Source organism: Melanerpes formicivorus, unplaced genomic scaffold (genome assembly GCF_026170545.1).
Source record: "Melanerpes formicivorus ecotype bairdi unplaced genomic scaffold, bMelFor1.0.p_v2 SCAF_3, whole genome shotgun sequence".
Lineage (NCBI taxonomy): Eukaryota > Metazoa > Chordata > Aves > Piciformes > Picidae > Melanerpes > Melanerpes formicivorus.
This window is the reverse complement of record NW_027142355.1, coordinates 31,172,010-31,199,750: the sequence shown is the minus strand read 5'-3', so window position 1 is coordinate 31,199,750 and position 27,741 is coordinate 31,172,010. Positions and strand designations below refer to the sequence as shown.

At 36.4% G+C, this 27,741-nt stretch overlaps 2 protein-coding genes across 4 annotated transcripts in view; one reads left to right on the top strand and one right to left on the bottom strand.

Moving 5' to 3' along the window:
- LRRN3 (leucine rich repeat neuronal 3) overlaps positions 1–23,030 on the top strand; it is a 36,498-nt gene extending 13,468 nt beyond the window's left edge. Inside the window, exon 2 of the mRNA XM_068169998.1 lies at positions 20,048–23,030. Coding sequence (XP_068026099.1) covers positions 20,399–22,531 — 2,133 coding nt within the window. The 5' untranslated portion in view covers positions 20,048–20,398 and the 3' untranslated portion in view covers positions 22,532–23,030. The remainder of the gene's footprint in view (positions 1–20,047) is intronic.
- The window catches only part of IMMP2L (inner mitochondrial membrane peptidase subunit 2), a 480,655-nt gene that overhangs the window by 245,803 nt on the left and 207,111 nt on the right, over positions 1–27,741 (bottom strand). The gene's annotated exons all lie outside the window — the stretch shown is intronic.

Below are 27,741 nucleotides of genomic sequence, written 5' to 3'. Positions count from 1 at the left end.
TTCAGATAATAAAAATATTTCTAAATTTGTACTTGAAACAGAATAATCAAAAATTAAAAAGTCTTTGGATTTATGTAAGCATTTGTATGTTTGACTGTTTTTCCCTCTAGCTATTTTCACAAGCTATAACCAGCAATGCCTGCCTATTTTGCTTGTCTCTGATGATTTTTTCTGTATCATCATTTACCCTAGGAAAGTATACAAAAGCTGAGGAACAGCTCTACAGAAGAAAACATGCCTTGATAACTTTTCTTTTCTTTTCTTTTCTTTTTTTAATGCAGTTATTAGGGACAGGGATTTTGTAAGACTTCAAAAGAAAGGGATGTGGCTAAAACTGCAAATGATAGTATTGAATTGAAAACAACCAACCAACCAAATTAACACAGTACTTGCAGAAGTCCTGAAGAGGTCAGAAGTTTCAAACAGGACTGTTAACACAGAACCTTCTCCAATTGTGAGGGCAAATAGAGGCTAATTCTGTGCTTAGGCTTTGGGAAGCATTCAAGCCAGAAGTGACTCAGACATTAATGATGGCTTATGTCTGTGAAACGGACTAAGAGTAACACACAATTTCATATATTCCACACATAAATATGTACATTGAGCATTTCAAATGCTTCCCTTTGGATATATACCCTTTGGACATGCTTCCCTTTGCATCTGTACTTCAAAAATCTGTTACAGATACATTAAAATGAACACAGCTCAGTGCAGTGCTACTCCAGAACACATGCACAAACAAATAAGTAATTAGACTTTTTCAACTTAAAATAATTTACCTTTAGCAATACATAAAATAAAATTCTCTTTTGATGCTTAATCAAACTATAGAAATGGAATAGCAGGGAACACAAACAAAAACAAAGGTCTTTTTGTAATCCCTTGGCGCACAATATAGAGTAATCAATTACAAATTAATTGGGGAAAATTTGTTTTGCATAGCATAGAGAAGTAAAACATTAATTCAGAATCATTTGCTTAATGGCATTTCTAATATGTTATGCACGTATTCAGCCTAATTCTCTACAGAATAGAAGAGAATAGAAGAGAATTAACCAGGTTGGAAAAGACTTTTGAGATCATCAAGTCCAACCTATATGGTGCGATGCAAAACAATTACCAAGGATGTAAATACCAATAAACTACAATCTACATTTCTATTAAACAAGTAAAAATTGAGCCAAAATACTAGATTATTTTTATTTTTTACCAAGGAATATTTAGAGTAGTTATTTGAGTGTATCCCTCATAAATTAATGAGGGTGTATAATCTAATTTTATCACATTTAGGCACAACCAGAGCCACTTGACAGTAGAGAGGTTGTACATTGTACCATCTATCTGTATGTAAGCATTTAAGTCAGTGGGAGTGCTTCATATGTTACTGATTTTTTATATAAAATTAATAACTGCTCTCAGTACACTTTCAACAGAAACAAATACTGGGTTTTAACTGTATGAATATATATATATATATGTTTAGAAATTAATATTTGTATTTTTAAACAAAATCCTACGGTTAAAGTCTTCAAATACATCTTCAAGGGAAAGCACAAGCACATAAAGTAATAAAAGAAAAATCTGCATTTTGCAGGCCTTAAGAAAACTAATTTTAATTGGAGACTTGCTGAATATGAGATTCAATAAATGCCATTCTTGCTCTGATTAAATGTCAAGGCCACAGACATGTCCTTTCAAAGTGCATGAGCGATCGTTTGGTGTGTATAACAAATGTTCCAGATGATCAACCTGTATGAGGCTCTGGCCAGCCTGATCTAGTGTGGGGTGTCCCTGCCCATGGCAGGGGGGTTAGAACTAGATGATCCTTGTGGTCCCTTCCAACCCTGAATGATACTATGATAACCTATGCTACCATGCAGCTCTCTCCATTGAGAGACTGTGGGCATATAAGATTAAGCCACACTCTGAGTTCTGTGTCCAGTTCTGGGCCCCTCACTTTAGGAAAGATGTTGACTTGCTGGAATGTGTCCAGAGAAAGGCAACAAAGCTGGGGAAGGATTTGGAGCACAGCCCTGTGAGGAGAGGCTGAGGGAGCTCGGATTGTTTAGCCTGGAGAAGAGGAGGCTCAAGGGAGACCTGATTGCTGTCTACAACTACCTGAAGGATGGTTGTAGCCAGGTGGGGATTGGTCTCTTCTCCCAGGCAACCAGCACCAAAACAAGAGGACACAGTCTCAAATTGTGCCAGGGGAAGTTTAGGCTGGAGGTGAGGAGAAAGTTCTTTCCAGAGAGAGTTGTTAGCCATTGGAATGTGCTGCCCAGGGAGGTGGTGGAGTCACCATTCCCGGAGGTGTTCAAGAGGGGATTGGATGTGGCACTTGGTGCCATGGTTTAGCAGTCATGAGGTCTGTGGTGACAGGTTGGACTTGATGAACTTTAAGGTCTTTTCCAACCTTATTGATTCTATGATTCTATGATTTTCATGATCTAATATCTTAAACTGTAGTTTCTTTATTGTGATATGTTTTGGTTCCATAAAATTTCATTTTTATTTTTCACATCAGAAGCAACTTGATGCAAACCTAACCTGGTTGTGACTTCACCTCTGTCAGTGAAGTGGAGAGGAAGGAGCAGAGATCTTATTGCTTGTATGTAAAGAGTGGGTTGCGGTGATTTTTGATTTTCAAATCATAAATGAGATTCAAGAACCTCCTATTCAAATTTCTGTCCTCAGGTCTGCTATTTCCACATCCAGAGGCATTCTAGTTCAATGTGGTTATCTTAGAAAGATAAGTGTTTTTTTCTGTCTGTACGCATCTAAGCTCCAGAGGCACTCTACGCACATGTGGTTATCTTAGGAAACGAAGCTCATCACCACAGTATTCTATAATCTATGCCTAACCAGACACAACCAAGCCCTTAGGAATTAACAGACATATCTTAAGTGGCATAAAAAGTCTCTCTCAGCGGAAAAGGCCCCACTGTGCACTGCACTATTCTCTTCAAGTTCTTTGCATATAAGAATTCAGGAAATAGTTTACAAGTATTTCTAGGCATATTTCTTGTACTTTTAGAATGTATAACACAGGAAGATAAAGCTAGCAAAAAAAAATTGCAAAGACAGCATTTGTAAAGGCCACTGAGATGTTTTGGATTATAGTTCAGGACAATATTTGCACTCTTATTTTTTTCCTTTCTTTAAAATTTGCTAATAAATCCATGTTTACACAAAAAAAGCTGTGCAAAATGAATTTTTACATATTACTTGAGTTTGTTCAGCTGCAAAGCAAATTCTAGTTTGAATTCAACAAAGTTAGTAAGTAGTAGTTTATGAGAAGTGAGTCACTGACTTAGAAAATAGCTCAAACACAAAGCATTGGAGAGAATAAACAGTAAACTCAGAATATCAAAAAACATACATAATATGAATTACTGTGAATAGAATAGAATAGAATAGAATAGAATAGAATAGAATAGAATAGAATAGAATAGAATAGAATAGAATAGAATAGAATAGAATTAAACAGGTTGGAAAAGACTTTTGAGATCGAGTCCAACCGATCATCCAACACTAATCAACTAGACCATGGCACTAAGCGCCCTATCTAGCCTCTTCTTAAACACTTCCAATGATGGTGACTCCACCACCTCCCTGGGCAATGCATTCCAATGGACAATCACTCTTTCTATGAAGAAATTCTTCCTAACATCCAGCCCAAACCTCCCCTGGTGCAACTTGAGACTGCATCCTCTTGTTCTGGTGCTGGTTGCCTGGGAGAAGAGACCAGTCCCCACCTGGCTACAACCTCCCTTCAAGTAGTTGTAGACAGCAATAAGGTCTCTTCTGAGCCTCCTCTTCTCCAGGCTTGTGCTTCAAACCCCTCCCCAGCTTTGCTGCCCTTCTCTGGACATGTTCCAGCAACTCAACATCTTTCCTAAACTGAGGTGCCCAGAACTGGACACATGACTGAAGGTGTGGCCTAACCAGTGCTGAGTACAGGGGCAGAATGACCTCCCTGTTCCTGCTGGCCACACCTCCTGAAACAGGCCAGGATGCCATTGGCCTTCTTGACCACCTGGGCACACTTCTGGCTCATGTTCAGCTTACTATCCACCAGTACCCCTTGGTCCCTTTCTGCCTGGCCATTCTTCAGCCACTCATACCCCAACCTGTAGCACTGCATGGGGTTGTTGTGGCCAATGTACAGAATGTGGCACTTAGATGTGTTAAATCTCATGCTGTTGGACTCTGCCCATCTGTCCAGCTTGTCAAGGTCCCTCTGCAGAGCTCTCCAACAGATCGACACCTGCCCCTAGCTTGGTATCATCTGCAAACTTACTGATGGACTCAATACCCTCATCCAGATCATCAATAAAGATGCAGATTGCTAAATAAAATTTTTTAAAAAGGCAGATAAAGGCTAAATGAAATAAAATAAATAAATAAAGTTTTTTTAAAAAATCCATGTAGTTACATTCTATAATTCAAAACTGGCAAGTGAAACCTAATACATAGTACAGCACAATGCAGAAAGGGAGAAACATTTATAACTCAAAAAGTTAGAACCTTAGGCTAGAATATAAGATCTTTCCAATTATGTGAGATAAAAGCTGCACTCTTATAGTAGGCTGATGGCATGATAATTGCTACTTTCACTTGTCTCTTTGGAGCCTAGGAAGGACAGAATTCTCATTCTTACCACATGGGTCCCCAGTCACCCATAAAACACGTAGCCTTAGTTTAATCAGAAAAAAAGAGCCCTCATAGGACAAAGCAATGATTTTTTTTCTTACTCTGAGAAGTGCTGGAATTCACCCAGTAGAGCAGAAGTAGAATTAAGCTAACCAACTCAGTTTTGCTTCCAATTCAGTTAACTTCCAAAGATGGTGAGCAAGAAAATGACAAAATGGGAAAGAAGAAAAAAACTTCCTCTCTCTTTTCTCTCATCATACTCTTGCCTGGCTGCCTCTACAAAACAAAATAAAGTTCAAAAATAAATCCAAAGCCAACCTCTTATAACTCTTTGTGTCTACAACCTTTCAGAATAAATAATAATAAAAAGTATTTATAACAATGTTTTGCATTTAAATTGTGCTCAGAATTCTAGCCATCAGGAAAGAAGTCAACAAATTCTTTACACCATGAAACTAAACTGTAATTGAGGTGACATTAAAAATAAAAGAAAAATCATACTTATGCTAAACAGTTTGTAACTTCTCTTACCGAATACTTTTCTTTTAAGCTCTGAAGCTGACAAGCAGAACAACTATAAATGCTATATATTACCCCTTCCCAAATTAGGATGTGAAAGGCTGGGAGATATGGATGGAGCTACCTTAAACTGATTTCCAGTCAAAAAGTATGCTAGTATTTTCCAGTCTCAAAATTAAATGAGGCCACAATTAACTTCAGCTGGATTAGAATAACACGTGTCCAAACTGCAGAATACTGTCTGCATCCTCCTTTCCCACATCAGTCTCTGCAATCCTATTTTTAACTCTACTGACAATATTTACTTTATGGAAAAAATAGATGAAGTATTGCAGCAAGTATCAGAACCTTCATTAGTATTGTCATATCAGACAGAATCCACTGAAATCTGATATTTTAAACAAAACCCAACCCAAACCAAGAAAGTAAAGATTGCATTACAAGAACTGTTGCTTTGAAAGTGTGTTGCCTGATGAAGCAAAACAATTACCTGCATTTCTCTGATACTTCTTTGTAAAATCCATCCAACCCCGCAACATTCTTTCTGTAGCATACAGAATGGAAGCCTAACACTTCTAAACATTATAATATCAAACTAGTATGTGTAGCCTCTAGAATCAAGGGAGTTTTTTTCCACCTGTTTCACTTCTTAGCTACTGTTATTTTTAAAAGAGAAAGCCATTAAAACCATGGTGAAAAATTCTTCAAGAGTTACTATTCTAATAAAAATACAATAGACTCAGTAGCAGTAAGATAGTAATGAAGCCATTCCAAAATGATCTGCCTAAACTAATTGCCAAACTAATGAAGGCTAATCATTTCAAACCTTAATAACATCTTGAAAAATATGCTTTTTCACAATTAAGCAAATGAGGCAGGACGATTTTTTTATACAGTAAAATATGCAGATCTATCTTTCTATTAGATTTCAAGGGTCACACTGTTGTATCATCTTCTATTTCATCTATACAGGAAAGCAAAAATGAATCAAAACAAAGCTTGTCATTCACCAAAAATAGTTACTGGGTTGTAAGGTTCATTTACATTCTGTAACATGTTCAGGAGATAAATGTTTCATCTCTCTACTCAACAGCTCTAGAAATTGAGTCCATATATATGGAAGAAGTATTTCAGAGCATCAATAGCATCCTTTCTACTTTAACAAAATTGAATTCTAACTTCTCTGACAAGTCACAAATGGGAGGTCCTATAGCAATTCCTGAAAGAACTAAAACCCTGAGAATAGTCTAGAAGACCGGAAAGAGGGACAAATGAAACTCAGCAAGACTCCTTCACTTTAACATTTACTAGGCTATCAGTTTAGCATCTATACAGTATTAAAATATGATTTTTCAGCCTAAGTAAAACAAACTATGTGTGTTTATCAGCTGCTCATAGATAACAGTTAACATTAGGTGATCATTACCTATACCCAAAGCATCCTTGATACCATCTTATTTATTAGATCATCATCATCCTGGACAGACACTATAAGGAAAAGAATGCACAATGCTGTTGGAGATACAATCAAAAGATCTGATCAGTCTCAACAAAACATCAATCCATTTCAAAGCAGGAATTCCTTTGATAGAAAAGTGTTTGGTAATAGACCAAGCTTCTAATAACAGAACCTACTCAACTTATTGAGAACATTTTTGGACTGACACAGATCACTACATGACAATTTCATAGGAATACGAAGCTTTGATTTATCTTCATTAATATGCAACTGCAGATTTCTGTATTTCCTTCAAGGTAATGCTAGGATTTTGTAACAAAGTATCTATGTCTCCATTTGCAGTAGATTGTCCATCTTTCATTAAAATATTAGACTAGTGAATATCAGTGACCATATGGCTCTATAAGCCACAAGAATACTGAAAGGGATTGCGGCATCCTGACAGCAAAAATAACTAATCTCAATAATTCTTCCATATATTGTGCCCAAATATGTATTTATTAAATAAAAGTATTGACACTTGAAGACTAATGATTTGTTGAAAAAAGAGCAACCAAACAGCAAGTGTATTCTTAGCACCAATTATCATTCCATTCTAATGCCGAGCAGCAGCATGGGAAACACAATTAAACTCAACTCCAATTTTCAGACCAAACATTCTCATAGCCTTTAGGGTATTTTTCTTGCTGCTTGTAATACAAATCTTAATCAATCCTAAAAGGCTGCTCCTAAAAGACTGCCAAACAAAGCTATTTCACTTCATAACCACTATAAGTTTCTGCTTGTTACTCCTAGAACTTCCAAAGCTACTTTGTCTTTTCCGGATGCATGATTCACATAATCTGTCATGAACAATAGGAAAGAGAAAAGAGCATTCTGTGAACTTCAGAGCAATGTTTTCAGGACTTTTCAAGTTCTCAACCATTCAGGTGTACTGCTTTGCCAATTCATGTAATCAATGTAAATTTTTACCCAACTGAAAGTTACTAGCTGGCACTGAAGATTCAGAATGGGAATTTCAGGAATAGGTCATGATCATTTTATATAACTAGTAACAGAAAATAAACCTGCTTGGTCACAGTTTGAAAATAGAGGAGTCAGAATGCTCACAAAGCTCTGTACTCCCTGTTCCAAACAATAAAAGTTAAATCTAAATTCACTTTCAAAATTTGCATTTCCTACACGCAATAGAATACTATAATATGGAGAGGTTAGTTCAGATTCATACAAATTTAACAACTGGCATGGATTTTTAACTTCAGATGCTTTCCATGCTTTGTTTTCATTGTATGATGAATGATAAAGCCATTTAACGTGACATTTCCATGTTCAATAACAAAGGACACAAATTCATTTGCAAGGAGACAGACAGGTGGTTTACAATATCCATCGTTGTAATATTGAACAAGGTGACAAATTTTGCCTGAAGGAAGGGTAATTATACTATATGAGAACTTAAACTATATATTCAGTTCACATTTATAAGAACAGGCAGATAAAGCCAAACGGCAAAGCTAAATTATCACCCTTTACCCGTTTACATTGTGGTTAACCATATTAATCCTTACTGCATTTTTATTAGTATTGGAATTCCACCACCTAACTCTGTCAAGTGAATTGGGTATTTTCCTTCAAAAGCAACTACACCAGCTATTACACACTCTTGCAAGAAAGTAGACTTACACACAAACACCTTGTCACCTGCAGCTCTTTTTTGACATGGTGGATCAAATGCACTTGTGATGCTGTCTGCCTGGTTTACAGGACCAGTTCAGAATTTAACCCTTCCAAATGTTGGAGTTGATACGCATTCCATTCTTTAAACAATGGTGATGTTATATGTGTGATTTTCTTTTCTGAACTACAGCAATAGCTCTAAATATTGCAAATTACAAGAAACTTAGGCAGCTTTAGTATCTAAATTGCTTTGGTTTCTTGTGGAGAACAGTGGAAAATTCTACGAGCTCAAGAGTTTGAAATATCCACTCCCCTCAAAAAACCCCAACACCATTTTACCCTTCTGTTTCTACTTTCTTCTATTAAATTATGGAAATTATGGTATGTACCCAGAAATCTTGTTTTCTTCAAATATTTCACAAGCATTTACATAGCATACAAAGGTCTATGTTTTCCTCTTTCCTCCTGTTTTTTCTATCATACATGCTAGTATGTAGATATCTTCCATACATGCTAGTATGTATTTTCCACTAGTTCTAGTTGATTTCCATAAACACTCCTAGTTAACTAGGGAGAAGAGTTTGTTAATTCAATATAGACCAGCAGCAATATGATGGGATGATTTCTGAGAATATTATTAAGACTTGGAAAAAAATTATTTGCACTCTTCCTTTGGCTTTTTTCCAGTTGATGTATTTTCTTAGAATTATCAGGCACATACATGCAGAGAAACAACAACAAACTTTTGGGGTTTTTTTTAATATATAAATACATATATATATATAAAACTACTTCTCATCTACCTGTAAATTATATAACACTCCACTTAATATTTGTAAACATAACAAATTACTATTTCTCCTCTGTTGTCAACAAATTTAAAGTTGTTTTACAAAGAAAAAAAATATATTATTTATCCTAGATTCCTTTCAGAAAATGTATCATTTTCCTCACACTGACTGATTTCATTGTCATTCCAAATTATTGTATTGAATTTGAGTGACCATATACAGTATTTCACGGGAGTTCTTACCCTTACTATAGGGGTTTGGCATACAATAGGTTCATATTTGATGTTTCATAGGCATTCTAGTGTCAGTGGTCCCCCTATGAGTAAGCACACCATGCCTTTTTCCTTACTTCTGATATTCCCTCTGATGTTTTCCAACTTTGAAACAGAAATTACCACTAGCCATTGAAAGGATAATTTGTCATTTCACACTATTGAAATGTCGCATTATTACAATATCTGTCTTTACTTATTCAATTGGCTTACTTCTGAAAAAAAAAAAAAAAAGACCATGCCATTGTCTGAAAGCAGAAAGGTTGAAATCAGACTTTAAAATAAATGTATCATAAAATAAAAAATGTCTAATCCATTTTTGCAAGGTCAAGCTGAAAGGACAATTTGAAATGGTTCAGCACCAGTGATGAACAAAAAGATTCATTGTATCATTTAATAATCATCATTAATGAGTTCTTTTCCATATCTTAACTCAAATTTACATTTTGTTCAGTTTGAGGAATCATTTTCCCATAGAAAGAGGTAGCCTTCCTACATGTCTTCATTTATGCACCTACAACAGATATGTCTATCCATAGAATTTGAATAATTAGGAGTCACAAAAAGCACAGAATGACACAGAATCACAGAATCAACCAGGTTGGAAGATCACCAAGTCCAACTGATCACCTAACCCTAACTAATCAAATAGACCACAACACTAAGTGCCTTATCCAGTCGTTTTTTAAACACCTCCAGGTACGTTGACTCCACCACCTCCCTGGGCAGCTCATTCCAATGGGAAATCACTTTTTCTGTAAAGAACTTCTTTCTAAGATCAAATCTAAACTTCCCCCTACGCAGCTTGAGACTGTGTCCTCTTGTCCTGTTGCTGGTTACCTGGGGGAAGAGACCAACCCCCACCTGGCTACAACTACCCTTCAAACAGTTATATCTGTCAAGGAAAAATCTACTGCAATCTTTAAACACAGTGATCACAATCTGGTTGATTGACTTGAATATTGGTCACAATTCTGTGAGATCAGAATGATAATTTTAACGTTACTGTCAGATTTGGCATCCAAAATGCAGAAAGGTGCTGTAAAATGATGACAGATGCTGGAGAGCTAAGACAGAAATACAAAATCAAGACATGGCTATATCATGTAAGTTTGGTAATCAAAATAAACTTGTTCAGTGACATGCTAATGAGATCAATCATCTAACATTAACGGACTGGGTGAATTCTGTCACCTTAGACAAAAAAGACCAAACAAACAAACAAAAAATGAAGTTAGTAGGAAAAACAGGGAGTATTGTACATTGGGAAAAGATGGACTGGGGAATGGGGCTATGAATCCAGACATGTTGGAGAGTCACAATGATTTTAAAAATATTGCAATTTTGAAATTAAAAGCAAAACTCTTGAAAGAGGCTACAGGTACTGTTCCAGATATTCTATGATTATTTAGTTGTAGTGCCACACAGAGAAGAAGACATACTGAACATAAAGTTAAGTGTTGCTATTTATCCTGTATTTATCCTCTTTCTTCTTGTCTTATTCTAAAAAGCAATCATGGAGAGAAAATAAGATCAGGATTTTAGTGTATTCATTGCTGGGCAAATAAGAACTTAACCATCATAATCCTATAGTGTGAATTAGAGCTGGTGAATGGGTCATATAAGTACAAAGAGCAATCCTTTCATGTCTAAAAATAACACTAGTTTTGTAAACCATATTAAAAAAACCACTAAAATGCAATGTTATTAATGAGATGCTCAGCTGAGCAAAAACTGTAATTAAAACTAGACGCAAACTAAAATACTTTCCACAATCAGCGTTCACAGCATCTCTGCGAGTTGGTAATTTAGGAGTACACATAAATCACTCCAAGTGATATATAAAACCAGCAGTAAACAGAAATTTTATTTCCTAATCTTTATAATAATACTCTTTTTTTTACACATTGTCAGGTTTTGCATTGTGAAATTGTTTTTCATCAATTCATTCCTCTACACTGCCTCAAGCTAGATTTTAAAAGATCCATTTCTGTTGAACAATACATTATGAACCTGTTTACTCCGGTGGCCCAGAATTAAAGTAATCACCCAACCTATTCACAATCATGAAGTTAAAGCAATTCAGCCTAATTTGATAGAAGAATTCATGACATAGAAAATGCAATCTCCTCCACTATTGGCACCTCAAAAATAAATACTTTTGTTGTGGTTTAGTAAGGAATTTCTGCTCACTATAGTGACAGAACAACACTTTTTTCTCCCCTTCCTGTTACCTCAAACCACACCCCATTAGCTGGGGTTGTAGCTGGATATTCCTTGTATAATTGCATTCATTAAGTTCTTGTATATATTTGGATTGTTATAGTTTATAATCAACAGAGTGCACACTGGAAATGATAATACTTCATCATCATCATCATTATTATTATTATTGTTGTTGTTGTTATTGTTATTATTATTATGGCATTTAGCTTGATGTGACCGTTTCCCAAAACAAATCCTAAATGTACCAAAAACTAAAGGTTAATTCACTAAATATTAGTAATCTGCCCATAAAGACTGACAATTTAGATTTATTTAGGTTTTTCAAGCTTAAACATTTGTTACTGAAAAATTACTGAATATAAATTGCACCTCCTGAAATTATCATGCCTAATATGCTAATTTTATCATCGCTAATTTTTCCCATGACAGATCTAAAAATGTTAAGTTAATAAATTCCCAAGGAAAATATTAAGTACAGCCACTATATTTCTCTTTCTTTATTATGACTACCTGAATAGATCTATTTCTATGTTTTAGGTCTGTTTAATATTTACATTTTAACTGCCACAAAGAAGAAAATAAATAAATAAATCACAAAAAGCAGATTTTGCCAATATCTCTGCTGGATTTTGGCTGGGATTTTTACTAGCCAAATGTACTACAGACCCCCAGAATCGTTGTGGTAGCTTTCTAGAAAGTCAAGCCAAAACTGGTCTCACTCATCTTTAGTTCTGGCCATCTGCTTGAAGCATCTGGTAACTGAGTACATTCACCCACATCCAGAACGTGACTGCTCTCTTGCCAACTATGTGCCTAGGTAACTGCCAGTATATGCTTCTCCACTACTAATGTGACAACTGTCAAAAAGAAATTGAACACGTACGAATAAATCTAAATTAATCTAACACATTACTTACCCAATTTACACCAATAATTTTTTTGACATAACTGATTGATAATGGCAGCAATAGATAAGTCGCTTATGCAACGAAACCTTCCAAAGGCTAAGAACTGTGATCTAAATACATTGAAAAATTAAGATCTAAATACATTGAAAAATTAAGATCTAAATACATTGAAAACTTATTTTGAACACTTAATCCTTGCTATTTGCCCTGATAAGTAGAAAATACATATGAGCAGCCATTATGTAAGAAAAGCAACAACAACAAAACAAGTAATAATACTACAAATTAGTTAATTTTTTTGATAAAACCATCAGCATTATAATTTCAGTATCTGATTTAAGGTGAAATAAACCAAGAAATCAGTTCAGACTCTGGTCAAAGTTTCTTTTCCAAATAACTCAAGTATATAAAATCATTAAATGTCGTCCAACTGCCAGGCTCTAAAAATACTGCAAGAGGATTTGGAATGGCATATTAGAAATTAGAACACCAATGACAGATTAGAACACAAATGGTAAAAATATGTGGAGCTTCCATCAAAATGCATTCTCTTTTCATGTAAATACATGTCTTAACAGCTCTGATCCCTCAGAATAATACCTAAAAATTATTTTGTGGACTTCTTATTTGGAGAGGTTAAAAAAAAAAGGTAACTGTAATTACCGTATTTGCAAAAAGAAATAGCATTCTGCACGAAACGCTTTGCTTCAGAGAAGGGAATGAAAGCAAAACTACATAGGCTAACAGGAATGCTTTCCATTTTCTAAAAGCCTATGTAATTTCCAGAAACTGTATCAAACCAGCAAGTAGAATCTTACTTCCAGAAATACTGTATTTCAAGACTGATTCTGTTACATAAAAACCAATTTTATTCTATTTTTGTGCTTTAGCCTAAATGTACTCCTGCCTCAGTCACAAACTTTCTGTGTGCACTTCAACACAAACATCCCATTTACATTTTTATGAAGGAAGAAAACCCCAGATTTTTGTGCCATCTCTTAAAATATGTCAAATAAATTAGTTCTTGCATCCTCTTATCAGTTGTGCTGAAACAAATTCCCCAAACAAACACCTTTTTTTTTGTATTTTGGTCATAGAACGAACAAGGAAACATTGCCTCATAAGATTATCACAAAGGGATTAAATGTTCAAATTCAAGTCTATATATTTCCATAGCTAACATTCAAAAAGAATATATATATGTGTTAAAAAAAAAGCCTTAGTGCTGTACCTACAATCAAGTGAAGTATGAAAATTCTTACACCCGATTTTTGGTTAGTGACGTTTCCAAATTTCTATCCATGGAACCGCTCAAAGTGGTTATAATGGTACGAATCAAGAAGTGGCTCTTTCAGTTGATGTGTTTGAAAGGTAGCTTTGTATGAACAGCTGTGTTTTCAAAATGCTTGCCACCTCTAAATTGGTCCTTGTGAAGTGAACTGTTTGCCTTATTGCCAGCAGGGCACACTGCAGTGTAGCTCCTGCATTTTTAGTTTTTATCACTGTCTCTCTAACTGCTGAAGTGGAAAAGAAAGATTGCCAAAACCTGACGTGTTCCTTTTCCTTTCTGCCCACTCTGACATGGTTCTTAGCTGTCTGTTGCTCCAGTGATGAGAAACGTTGCTCAGTTTATTCACTCACTGAATGTCTTTTCCAGCTCAAATAATGGCTAAACCCTCCTGTAAACCAAGGCTCCAGCTGTCAATAGCAGAAAATGACACAAACCTAGTTAAGACTATCATTGTCTACACAAGAGATAATTAGGTTGAAAAAAGTCACACATAAGGGCACATTTTTCTGAAAGATAGAGATAAAAGCAAGAGGCACAACATGTTTAGTAAATACAGTAAGTATGGATTGCAGAAGGGATGAACTACTACAGACAAAATTAAATCATGTGTCCACAAAGTTTTAATCAGTTTTAGGACAGGATTCCTAGTACAGGGAAACAATAATAAAAATACTGAATATCATTACTAATGAGCAATACCAACTTTTTAGATGCAGACATTAGGAAGAAAACCTTACCATATTATCTAGATGAGGAAATATATATAAACAGCCTACACAAAGATTTATAAATGCAGCTGGGTACAAAGTTATACACACAGCTCCAGCTGCTCCTTGAGTGAAAACACTTATCCCACAGCTCAGCTACTGGTGATAATTTGCTCCTAAGCCTCATCTCTACAAACTTTTCTATTATGCTCAAGAGCAGGTACAAAAAAAAACCCCAACCCCAAAACCCAAAACAACCACCAGCATTTTTGATTGTCAGATACTAATGACAATTGCATCATTTGATACAACACTGTTTTTAAATGAAAATATATACTTTTGCACATAAATCTTTGTATGTAAATCTCAGACACTTTGTGTGCTACTCAAAGGAACAGGACCTTAGGTTGTCTTTTTTCCTTCTTATTAGTACCTTTAAAACTAGACATTTGAAATGCAAAACTATCACACAAGATTCCAGATGGCACAAAGTATCTAGCTTTAAATCACTGGAACCCATTAATAAAAATGCTGAAAAGCACTGTTAGTAGGAGTATTTAATTCTAATTTTCATTTAGTGTTATCAGTATAGATTTACTGTTATCAGTACATTAATGAAGAAAGAGAATCAATGCACTCCTAAAGTACAAAGTATCACAAAGTTAAATGCTTGTGCTCCAATTCAAAAATTTATCTCTGTGATGTTACATTCCTCAAGGAAATTGAACTTCAATTGCAGTTTATAGTGTTGAGTGCAAGATGTCAAGTACTGTGTTCAGTTTTGGGCACCTCAGTGAAAGACAGACATTGAAGGCCTGGAGCGGGTCCAGAGGAGAGCAACTAAGCCTGTGAAGGGTCTAGAGAACAAGACAAGAGGAGCAGCTCAGGGAACTGCAGCTGTTTAGTCTGAGAAGAAGGTGGTTGTGGGGACACCTTGTCAGTCTATAACTACCTGAAGGAAGTTGTTGTTAGGTAGATGTTGGTCTCTTCTCCCAAGTAACTCATGACAGAACATGAGAGAATGAGTTCAAGCTGCACCAGGGAATGCCTGGACATGTGGAGAAGGATTATGGGGCGCTGATGGGTGAGAAGCTAGACATGAGCAGACAGTGTGCACTTGCAGCCTGGAAGGCCAGTCACATCCTGGGCTGCCCTGAGAGGTGGTTGAGTCATAATCCCTGGATGTGTTTAAAAGCCATGTAGATGTGGTGCCTGGGGACATGGCATAGTGGTAAACTTTGTAGAGTAGTGTTAATGGTTAGACTCAATGGTCTGGAAGGACTTTTCCAACCTAAATGATTCTATAATTCTATGTCAATTTACATGAGGTTTATTTTGTTAGAGTGAACTGCAGCTCATTTCTCATTCAAGATTATAAATTAATTACATACATGCCGAAAAATAATCAATAAAATAATAATCATAATCAATAAAACCAGCTGGCATAAGTAAAGTCATACTGCATAACTTGATACAAGATTTCAATACCTTCAAGTGGGATCAGAAAACATCAGCAATCCATGTTTCCTTACCTTCTTTGTCAATAGTCTATATCAGAGTCACAGAATAATAATATTACAAACAAAAAAGACCAACAAAAATGTTTCGCCACTTAAATGATTCTATATTATTTTTGCTGAGCATTTCACAGTATCACAGTATCGCCAAGGTTGGAAGAGATCTCGAGGATCGAGTCCAATCTGTCACCACAGACCCATGACTAGACCATGGCACCAAGTGCCATATCCAATCTCCTCTTGAACACCTCCAGGGATGGTGACTCCACCACCTCCCCGGGCAGCACATTCCAATGACGAATGACTCTCTTGGTGAAGAACTTTCTCTTCACCTTGAGCCTAAACTTCCCCTGGTGCATCTTGAGACTGTGTCCCCTTGTTCACTTGTTCAGTATTCAGTATTCCTAAGGTTGGAAGGGACTTCAAAGATCATGGAGTCCAACCTGTCACCACAGACCTCACAACTAGAGTAGGGAGGACACTACTGCACACTGCAGGCTTGAACTCACAACCTTCCCATTAAGGGTCTTATGCGCTACCAACTGAGCCACCTGGTGCTTACTTCTGGTGCTGGTTGCCTGGGAGAAGAGGCCAACCCCTTCCTGGCTACAACCTCCCTTCAGGTAGTTGTAGAAGGCAATGAGGTCACCCCTGAGCCTCCTCTTCTCCAGGCTAAACAATCCCAGCTCCCTCAGCCTCTCCTCATAGGGCTTGTGCTCAAGGCCTCTCACCATGTCCTTCTTAAACTGAGGGGCCCAGAACTGGACATTTAACTACTTTTTTTGTATGTCGTGTCATATGATACATGCTGCAGTCATATGATTTAGTTTTAGGTTGTCTTGCAAGGAGCAGGGAGTTGGACTCAAAAATCCTTATGTGTCATTTCCAAGTCAGGACATTTTATCACATGATTCTATGATATCATAAGCCACCAATGATGTCCATACTACTCCTGAAATAACATTTTATTTCACACCTTGAATGACAGCTAATACCAAATCATTTTAATGTGAAAAATACAGAGATATGCCACTATTTAAACCAAAAATCTTTCTGAAGTGAAAAAACATACTTCAGAATGACAACTCTGCAGGCTGGGAGAGAGTGTGAAAACTATTCTAAAATCTTTTATTTAAGGCACTCAACTCCAGCAAATATTTTACACAAGGCAGAAGCACTTTAGCTGGAGAAATAAGAAATATTTATGCCATAAAACCATATGAGCTTGAGCTGGTGGCTTATTAGCTGGAGCATTCACTAGAAAGAGAAAAGACATCATATTAAATCATGAAGAAGAATTTCAGACCTTCCCTCTCAACTCTTCTTTTTTTACTGCCTTTTGCAGAAAGCCCACTTTGATGCATACGACATGAAAAAGTCCACTGGTGCCTTTATTTTTGGCTTGAGAATCCCAGAGATGCTGAGATATAAGCTCAGGAGGACTATAAACTCAGTGTCGAAAGGATGTTGACTATGTACATGAAAGTGTAGTAGTTTATGTGCTTTAACTGGTACAGCTTCTCAGGTATCTGGGACACACATGAAAAGTCCCTCTTGGTCCACATCCTGTCTTTCACAGTGACCAATAATAATGTGCCTGGAAGAGCAGAAAACCAGATCAGCTATGTAGTTCTGCTCCCCCAGAATACTTTCCCAGTACCTCTACAGAGCAGAGGTCCCTGAGCATCATAGTGGAATCAAAACTCTGCAATTAAGTACCTGCAATAGAAATTTGTTGAATCTCAGTTAATTCACTATTCAGGTAAGATTTCCAATGACTTTTCAATTATTAGAGGCCTATATCTGTCATGCTTATGGATTTATTTATTTTTAATATATATTTCAAATAAAATTCCAAAATGCATATGTTTTTAGGAAGTTTATCAAGAACACAACTAAACAATTTCCCTCCCATGGCTGTCCTGTTTTCTCTAGACATAGTAAATTACATCTCAGTATTTGACATAGAAGGATTTCTACTGAGATCTTTAATAATTGGGACAGCAGCACATATAGGTGTATCACTTTCCTCCTGGTGGCAAAATTAAAACCAAGTTATAGCCATTAACTGTCCAATGCAAACCTGTATTCTTCTTCAAGTCTCAAGTTTATCACACTTCCCAGAACGATGGAACAGATTACAATTTTACTGTTTTGGTCAGTATGCATTTCCATTTCAGTATAAACTGAGCCATTTGCAAAAAAAAGATATTATTATTCCTCATTTTCTGTATGTTTATCTCACACATTGTCTGTTCACTTTATTGATACATGTTAGAATAGAATAGAATAGAATAGACCAGACCAGACCAGACCAGACCAGGTTGGAAGAGACCTTCAAGATCATCGTGTCCAGCCCATCAACCAATCCAACCCACCTAAACAACTAACCCATGGCACCAAGCACCCCATCAAGTCTCCTCCTGAAAACCTCCAATGACGGCAACTCCACCACCTCCCCAGGCAGCCCATTCCAATGGGCAATCACTCTCTCTGTATAGAACTTCTTCCTAACATCCAACCTAAACCTCCCCTGGCACAGCCTGAGTCTGTGTCTTCTTGTTCTGGTACTGGCTGCCTGGGAGAAGAGACCATCATCTGCAAACATCCTTAAATGTGCATAACACAAACAGAAGCCTCAAAGACCTGTCAAATGTACTTCAAACTGGTCCAGTGTTCCCATAACTCAACATGGTCCAACACCTTCCCTCTCAGCTGATATGAAATGCGTATGTGATCAATATGCCCAATTCCCCCAGGCCTAGAAAGGAAACCAAAAATCCAAATCCCTGACACTTGACTTTTGCAATTATGTCTATCTATACTAGCAACAACGCAAAAGTTATTTATTAATGTCAGTGAAGCATTGATCTTATCTTACAGTTTGAAAACAATGTCGCTGTGAATTTTAAGGCTGAAAAGGGCATGAATATGTTTCCTACAACAGCCTTCTCAGACAAAGTCTGGTTGTAGTTACCGGGTCACCTATGTTCTGAAGTAAATGAAGCAGTACTTCATATATGAAAACAAAGAAACCTTTGAATCCTATAGCTTGGAACACAATGTACATTCAAAGTAGGATATTTTCACTATCCAAAATAGTAAGTACATACCAAAAATCTGGAGAGGGCCCATCTGATGTTTCAGTCTTAAATATAATTTGAGACAGTAAGACAGTCTGCAACATCAAGTTTCAGATTCTTGCAGAGCTACAGGCCAAAGAAGCAACTGCTAGTGTAGATGTTCTTTCTCCTTTTTATCACTCTAAAAATACTTTTCTGTTATTATTATTCCTTGCAATTGAAATTGTAGAAGCCAAAATAAGCAAGCCAGTAATTAGCCTGAATTTGCCAAGATCACAAGCTATTTATTATGAAGTACACATATTTTTCCAATTAACACTTTAAAGAGGAAAATCTCAAGTTTTCTTCCTAAACAGCAGCTTTAAAAAAAAAAACCCAAATTAAATCATAAAACCTGTGGATTATCAGCTTTGTATGTTTCTGTATAAATATCTCACAGGCTTGCCTATGAATGTCATCATTAGCAACATGTACTAATCCAACCGTTCATTTTTCCCTTGATTACACATAAAAATGTTCTTTATATTTATAAACTACATGTTCAAAAGTTAAATATTCATGCTCTGTAGGAATTTGCTGAATGTTTACATTTTCAAAGCCAACAGAACTCAGTCTGCTTCTAGTGATAATTGAAAGTTAAAATATATTAAAAGCAGCATAAAATATGTAGAAAAATCTTGCTGATGTATTTTGCTTTATACTTTCTGGATCATCAACTTTTTGAAGAGCAGTTCTCCACTTCATGTATGACAGGCTGCAATTCTAAAGATATCTTACTATATTAACTTAATTTATGCTATCTGGATACCACCACAATACTCTAGGCACCACAGTCATTTTCTTTTCTTACTTGCAATAATTAACATTAGAGAGCAAAAGACAGCCAAATTAATTTATAACTTTATAGTTTCTTATACTAATTATTTCCTCTTCTTATATTTTAGGTCACCCTGTCATTTCTGCAAACACTAATCAATCATGGGATTTGAAGTTAATACTACTAAATAAATGAATTGCTTAATCTCCTATGACCATCTATACATACTTCATCTTCACAAAGCCTATCAATTTTGTGTGTTATCAAGGACAGAGTGATCTTCATTTCCACAAAATGCCTCTTACTACTGGACAAGCTGGTTACAACTTTATTCATTATCCTCAGGAAGAAAGTCATTTGCAACCATCATTTGACAAATCCAAGTGCGTGTTTCATCACTTGACCAAGTCACACTGAATTCCAAAACTATAACTGTGGAATACCAGAATCTGCTACTTTTCTGAACATCTGAGCTAAGATGAAGGACATGCAACTCAAAATTAACTTTCTACTTGGCCTAGTTATGACTGCACTAGTACAAGCTGTAGAAAAAAAAGCAGATTGTCCAGAGTCATGTATATGTGAGATCAGACCATGGTTCACCCCCAGGTCTGTGTATATGGAGGCAACAACAGTGGACTGTAATGATTTAGGCCTTTTTAATTTTCCAGCCAGGCTGCCTGCTGACACACAAGTTCTACTTCTACAGACTAATAATATTGCAAAAATTGAACATTCAGTAAACCTTCCAGTGAATTTAACTGGGCTAGATTTATCTCAGAACAATTTATCCTCAGTGGCCAGTTTTAATCTTAAAAAGATACCACAGTTGCTTTCAGTGTACCTTGAAGAAAACAAACTTACTGAACTCCCTGAAGAATGCCTCTCTGGACTCCACAATTTACAGGAGCTTTATGTTAATCATAATCTGCTTTCTGTAATTGCACCAGGAGCTTTCATAGGACTCAGTAATCTTCTCAGACTTCATCTCAATTCAAATGGTCTGCAAATGATCAACAGGAAGTGGTTTGAAGCTACTCCTAATCTTGAAATTCTCATGATTGGAGAAAACCCAATAATCAGGATCGAAGATATGAACTTTAAGCCTCTTATCAATCTGCGCAGCCTAGTTTTAGCAGGCATAAATCTCACTGAAATACCAGATAATGCTTTGGTTGGCCTTGACAAATTAGAAAGCATTTCCTTTTATGACAACAGATTTGTTAGAGTGCCCCATATTGCTCTTCAAAAGGCTAGAAATCTCAAATTTCTGGATCTAAATAAGAATCCAATTAACAGGATACGACAAGGAGATTTTAGCAATATGCTGCACCTAAAAGAACTAGGAATTAATAACATGCCGGAACTGATTTCTATAGATAGTCTTGCTGTTGATAATTTGCCAGATTTAAGAAAAATAGAGGCTACCAATAACCCCAGATTATCCTACATTCATCCAAATGCATTCTACAGACTTCCCAAGCTAGAATCGCTCATGCTCAACAGCAATGCACTGAGTGCCCTGTACCGCAATACAATCGAATCCCTGCCTAACCTCAAAGAAGTTAGCATACACAGCAATCCCATTAGATGTGATTGTGTCATCCGCTGGATTAACATGAATAAAACAAACATTCGCTTCATGGAGCCAGAGTCCCTGTTTTGTGTAGATCCTCCTGAATTCCAAGGCCAGAATGTGCGGCAGATACACTTCCGGGAAATGATGGAAATCTGTCTCCCTCTGATAGCTCCTGAAAGTTTCCCATCTACTCTGGATATAAAAAACGGCAGCCATATTTCTTTACACTGCAGAGCAACAGCAGAACCAGAACCTGAAATCTACTGGATAACGCCATCAGGACACAAACTTTTGCCTAATACTCTTTCTAATAAGTACTACATTCATTCCGAAGGAACATTAGACATAAGTGATGTAACACAAAAGGAAAGTGGCTTGTACACATGTATAGCAACAAACTTAGTTGGGGCAGACCTAAAGTCAGTCATGATTAAAGTGGATGGCTCTTTTCCTCAGGACAGCAGTGGATCTTTGAATATTAAAGTAAAAGACATAAAATCTAATTCTGTTTTGGTTTCATGGAAAGCAAGCTCTAAAATTGTGAAGTCCAGTGTCAGATGGACAGCCTTTCTGAAAGCTGAAAACTCTCAGGCTGCACAGAGCGCTCGAGTACCATCTGATATAAAGGTATATAATCTTACACATCTAAATCCATCAACTGAATACAGAATTTGTATAGATATTCCCACAATCTATTCACAGATCAAAAAACAATGTGTCAATGTAACCACAAAAGGACTGGACTTGGCAGTGAAAGGCTACAGCTATGAAAAGAACAACATAATAGGATTCCTTGCTTGCATCGGTGGTGTTCTGGGAATCATCTCTATGACATACATCTACAGCTGCATCTCACGAGAGATGAACTATGATGCTGGACACAGCTACCTAAAGAATTACCTGAAGAAACAATCCTTTTCACTCAGTGAGCTTCATCCTCCTCTAATCAGTCTTTGGGACACAGGAAAAGAAAAAAGCACACCAATGGAAGTAAAAGCAACTGTAATAGGTGTACCAACAAATATGTCATAAATCTGTCATTATATCACTTAATTTCTGAAATAAAAAGCACATCACTGCATTTGTGCTGAATAAAAAGGCAATGAGTATTACTTTCAGAAACTAGATGCCTGGACTTTGCTGCTGCTGACAAATGGGAATATATACTGACTCAGCATAAGAGAATTTTCAGTAACTGGCTTCTAAGGGTATTCTACCAACCAAATACAATTGACTATTTTCTAGAACTTTCACGGGACTTTTAAGTCTGGAATACAGTGCAAATAGCCAAGAACATTTTCTGTTTTGTTTTGGTTTTTTAATTATTACACAAAAGTAGTGGAACTGAGCAATACCTCCTCCTGTGCTGTATTACACACACTAGCCATGAGTTTTTGCAGTGAACAGATATACTAGGATTGACACATGGTGTAATGAAATGGACAAGTTCTGTAGAGTAGACACAGTGAGTATGTGAATTTTTTTTATGAAGAAAATACATTTTTGATTAAAATCAAAATAGTTTTTGGCTTGTTTGTTTCTAAAAAGACATCCTGGGAGCTCTCGTCTGACAATAAACAAACTCATTCTAACATTTAATATCTCCTTACATATTCTCCTGATAAAATGCCATTCTGAGCACAAATGGCATTTTTGCTGGTTTTAGGCTGTATAACTGCAATAAAACACATAATAAATATTTTTCAAGTATACACCCATAATAAAACCAACCATATTTTACATGTTGCTTATTGTGGGAGGAACAGGAGCGGAGTGAAGGAGATGTAAGACTGATAGAGAAATAGATTGTTAGCTACTGATAACAAGAGGTTTTGAGCTGCTTTGGTATTTTTCCAGAAGCCTGACAACTTAGTGCAATGTTTAGACTCAAATAATACAAATCCAATACTTTGTCTCCAGAAAAAAGGGTAATTCAGTTATTAATAATGTTGAAACATTCCCTGGCTGTACAGAGAACTCAGATAGCTTGAAAAGCTTAAATGATATTAAGGTTTTCTTTCTGACCTGTACACTTCTGTGTAGCAATAACAACTGACTAGTTTATAAATTTTCTCAGCTTTTGTGTTACAAGTAATAAAACGACTGACAGAAACATTATTAGTTGAAATGAAATGAAACTAAGCTAAAAGAGAACAATGAATACCTGACTACTCATATAGAAGCTAAAGTTCTCATGGGAGTAGGACTGGGCCCATAAGCAGCAAATGTGCACAAGCTGCTGATTAGAGTGCCATTTACAAACTAAACCCACTCCTGTTAAGATGGAAAAAAAGACTACTCCTAAGCCTGGTTGAAAATAGGCATATGATCATCAAGCTATCTGATGAAAAGATAGGACAAATAAAGCAACAGCAAAACTTTTGGGTTATTTTGGTTCACATATACAGGAAAAATAAGAAAAATTGATAAACTATTGCTGAATACTGTCCTTAAGAAAGTAAATAATCACAGAATGCATAGGTAGCTTGAATTACAAAGTAAAAACATGATTAGCAACAATTTTGGATAAGTAGATTTTAATAGTTTTAAAAGTACACCTGCACTTTTCTAGACTTGGTTGCAGCAAACATTTCTGTGGAACCACTGGCATTTTTTTGCTGATAGAAAAAGAAGAGGTTTTTTTTTTGGTTGTTATTAATGAATAACTTCCTTCCACATTAAAGATATCCTTGTCCTAGTTAAATCCCACCATTTTAACATTATACAAAGATAATTTTCAAGGTCACTAAATGCAGCCAGATGAACCCAAAGGAAATTTTAAACTGCCAGAAATTGGGATATTAACAGAATCGGTAAGTCTCACCGAGAAAGGAAGTTTCGAACCTGATGAATCGCTCCCACAGGTCAAGGCACGCTGAGATTGGTCAGAGATGCTGCTGTGGCGGGCAGCTTTCAGCACCGCGGACAGCTTCCGGAGCCGTGCTGCTCCTCAGGAAACGAAAGCCAGTGCCCACTCAGCAAGACCTCGTGCGACTCAGCAAGACCTTGCAGGTACAGCTTGTATGTTTCTCTTTGGAACCAAACTACATTGAGAGCTTATAACTCTTAGCACTTCGAAATAAGAATCTAAGTTTTTTCAGGCAAAAACATCACTGCGTGATGCTGTAAACCGGCCGATGAATACAAGTCTGATAGGGAGCAGTGACAAGACTTCTTCCCCTCATAGAATAAGTACAGGCTCTAGTTACTTTATTTAAATAGCTCATTAAAAGTTGGCATTGACAGACAAAATGTGGGTTTATATAGAAGAATTCTCATACTAAACTTCTGAGAGCCGAAATCCAAGTAGATATGTCTCAAGTATTTGAATGGTTCTATATACGGATATCAAATGAAAAAAAAATTACATTTTAAGAAAAAATTGATTATTCTCTAAAGATGAAAATTCTTTCCTTTATAGCTCCCCCCACCCAATATATATATACCTGTATATATATATATATATACACACACATACCTGCATATATATATATATATATATATATATATATATATACACACACACACATATACACCTGCATTTTCTTAAAGGAGCCTTGCAATCCTCCTCTCACACGACCTTCTTTGAGCCATTTTAGATTCACAGTTGCCTTTCTCTGGAAGTGTCTCTGAAAGACTACACCAAGGTTTTGTTTTCAGCATATCAGCAAGATGAATCTTCAGTACCACTCCATTATTAATATTCTTCATTTTTTGCAAATATGCATTCATTGCTGTTACTCAAAAGTGAAACTTTAAGAAACACCAGGAGTAGGTCCATAAGAAAAAGTTCAACAGTGTCTCTACTAAAAAGGTGTGAGATCACAGGATTTTTGGTGACTTACAGAACAAAATATTTGTGGTGTGGTAGGAGTGCTTAACTGACAGGGTACAAAGAAGGAATACAATTGTTGTCAACAGCATTACAATCCTTCAGTATTCTGCTAAGGTTTTAAACACTCTTAAATTCAAATTTTAGATGTTTCTAACAGAAATGCAAGTTTGGTGATTTTTTTTATATACTATAAGAACGTGTTAAAGGGAAAAAGTACTTTGCAGATCAGGGTGCTCAAGCCCACTTAGATTTCAACATGTATATTAATGAATGAATGGTTGTGCAATCCTTAGGTGTGAAACACTTATTTTCTTTATACCATTATATCTGTATTGCAGTATTTTATCTACTATACAAAAGTAATATATTGTAGAACACATGGCAATGCTTTCAATGGCAGTACTGTCAGCCACTTGCCAACATGACATTTTTAATTACACAAAAAACTTCTCCATGATATTAGCCTAAATCCAGCTCTAAAAATATTCATTATTTCTCCTTGACCTTAGGCACTCTACACATTAAAATTCCACCAGAAGCTACAGGTGAGCCATGTGACTCTTGTGGAGCTGTGTATAGAACTGAACAGCTGCTCCTTCCACAGATACACTGCTACGTAAACCTGAGGGCCCTTAGGAAGTAATAAATCCTCCTTTTAGCTTTAACAGCTTAGCTTATATTTAAATTACATCACTTCATAGACATATGCAAAAAAAAACCAGAGTTTTTTTAAGCAAAGAAGAATCTGTTAAAAAAGTATAGAAATAAGTTCAAGCTACTAATAGCAGTACACTATACTTTTTAATACTCTCTTCACTGAAAGGATGGTTGTCCTCTGCACACAAAGCAGAGGGCTAAAATTATCGTATCTTTTACTAATTGGGATGTTTGCTCTCATTAAGAGAGGGAAGAACTGACAACAAGCTATATTTAATTTCCTCAGAAATGGAAAAAAATGTTGTTACACATCTGTGTTTCCATTTATTTAATAGTTTTCTCGCAGGAATCCAATGAATTGAAAGTAGCACTTACTGATTAATCAAACTAGAAAATAGTCGCTCGGAAACAGATTATCTTGGCACATGACAGCAAACCTCATTCTGAAACATGCTATTAATGAAAGAGAAGGCAAATAGGAGTGCTTGAAATGTCTGGCTAGACAATACCCAAAACATAAGATCAAAAAGACTTTTTAATTCCATTTTTTAAATTCAGTTACCTTACCTTACCTATCAGCTACTAGACTGAAAAGTAGTATTGTATTACGAAAAAGCTTAAGCATTTAGTTCTTGTTAAAACATTTGCAAAAATAAAATACAATAAATACTCCATCAGCTGTCAAATGAGCCAGCAGTGTGCCCAGGCAGCCAACAAGGCCAATGGCATCCTGGCCTGTATTAGGAATAGCGTGGCCAGCAGGAGCAGGGAGGTCATTGTGCCCCTGTACTCTGCATTGGTTAGGCCGCACCTTGAGTAATGTGTCCAGTTCTGGGCCCCTCAGTTTAAGAAGGACATTGAGACACTTGAACGTGTCTAGAGAAGGGCAACAAGGCTGGGGAGAGGCCTTAAACACAAGCCCTATGAGGAGAGGCTGAGGGAGCTGGGATTGTTTAGCCTGGAGAAGAGGAGGCTCAGGGGTGACCTCATTGCCTTCTACAACTACCTGAAGGGAGGTTGTAGCCAGGAAGGGCTTGGTCTCTTCTCGCAGGCAACCAGCACCAGAACAAGGGGACACAGTCTCAAGCTGCACCAGGGGAAGTTTAGGCTCGAGGTGAGGAGGAAGTTCTTCACCGAGAGAGTCATTAGTCATTGGAATGGGCTGCCCGGGGAGGTGGTGGAGTCACCATCCCTTGAGGTGTTCAAGAGGAGATTGGATGTGGCACTTGGTGCCATGGTCTAGTCATGAGGTCTGTGGTGACAGGTTGGACTTGATGATCTTTGAGGTCTCTTCCAACCTTGGCGATACTGTGAAATGCTAATTTGCATATCTACATTTAAGTTTGTTTCAGCTACAATCCTAATTCCAAATGGTAACTAAAAAAGATATATAAAAGATTACAGAGTCAATTTTGATTTACATCCTAAAAGGATATTTCTTTTTCCAAAATTCCTGAACAAAATTAATTCACATTGTGCAATGCTAAACAATGACCTCAAGACAACTTAAAAAACATATGGAAATTCTTACCTCAGGACTGTGCTGGCAAAGAGCAGCAACAATTTTATAAAATATTCTTTGTTATCCAAAATACCAAGTAATATTTCAGAAAAATGTGTGTATGGAAAATAAGTTCAGACACTAGACAGCAGCAGAAGAAATGAGGTTTTAGAGAGAAAAAAATAAAAAGCTTCACTTAGTCAGACTAAAGAAGAAAACAACTTTTATTGATGAACTGAATGGAGTTCA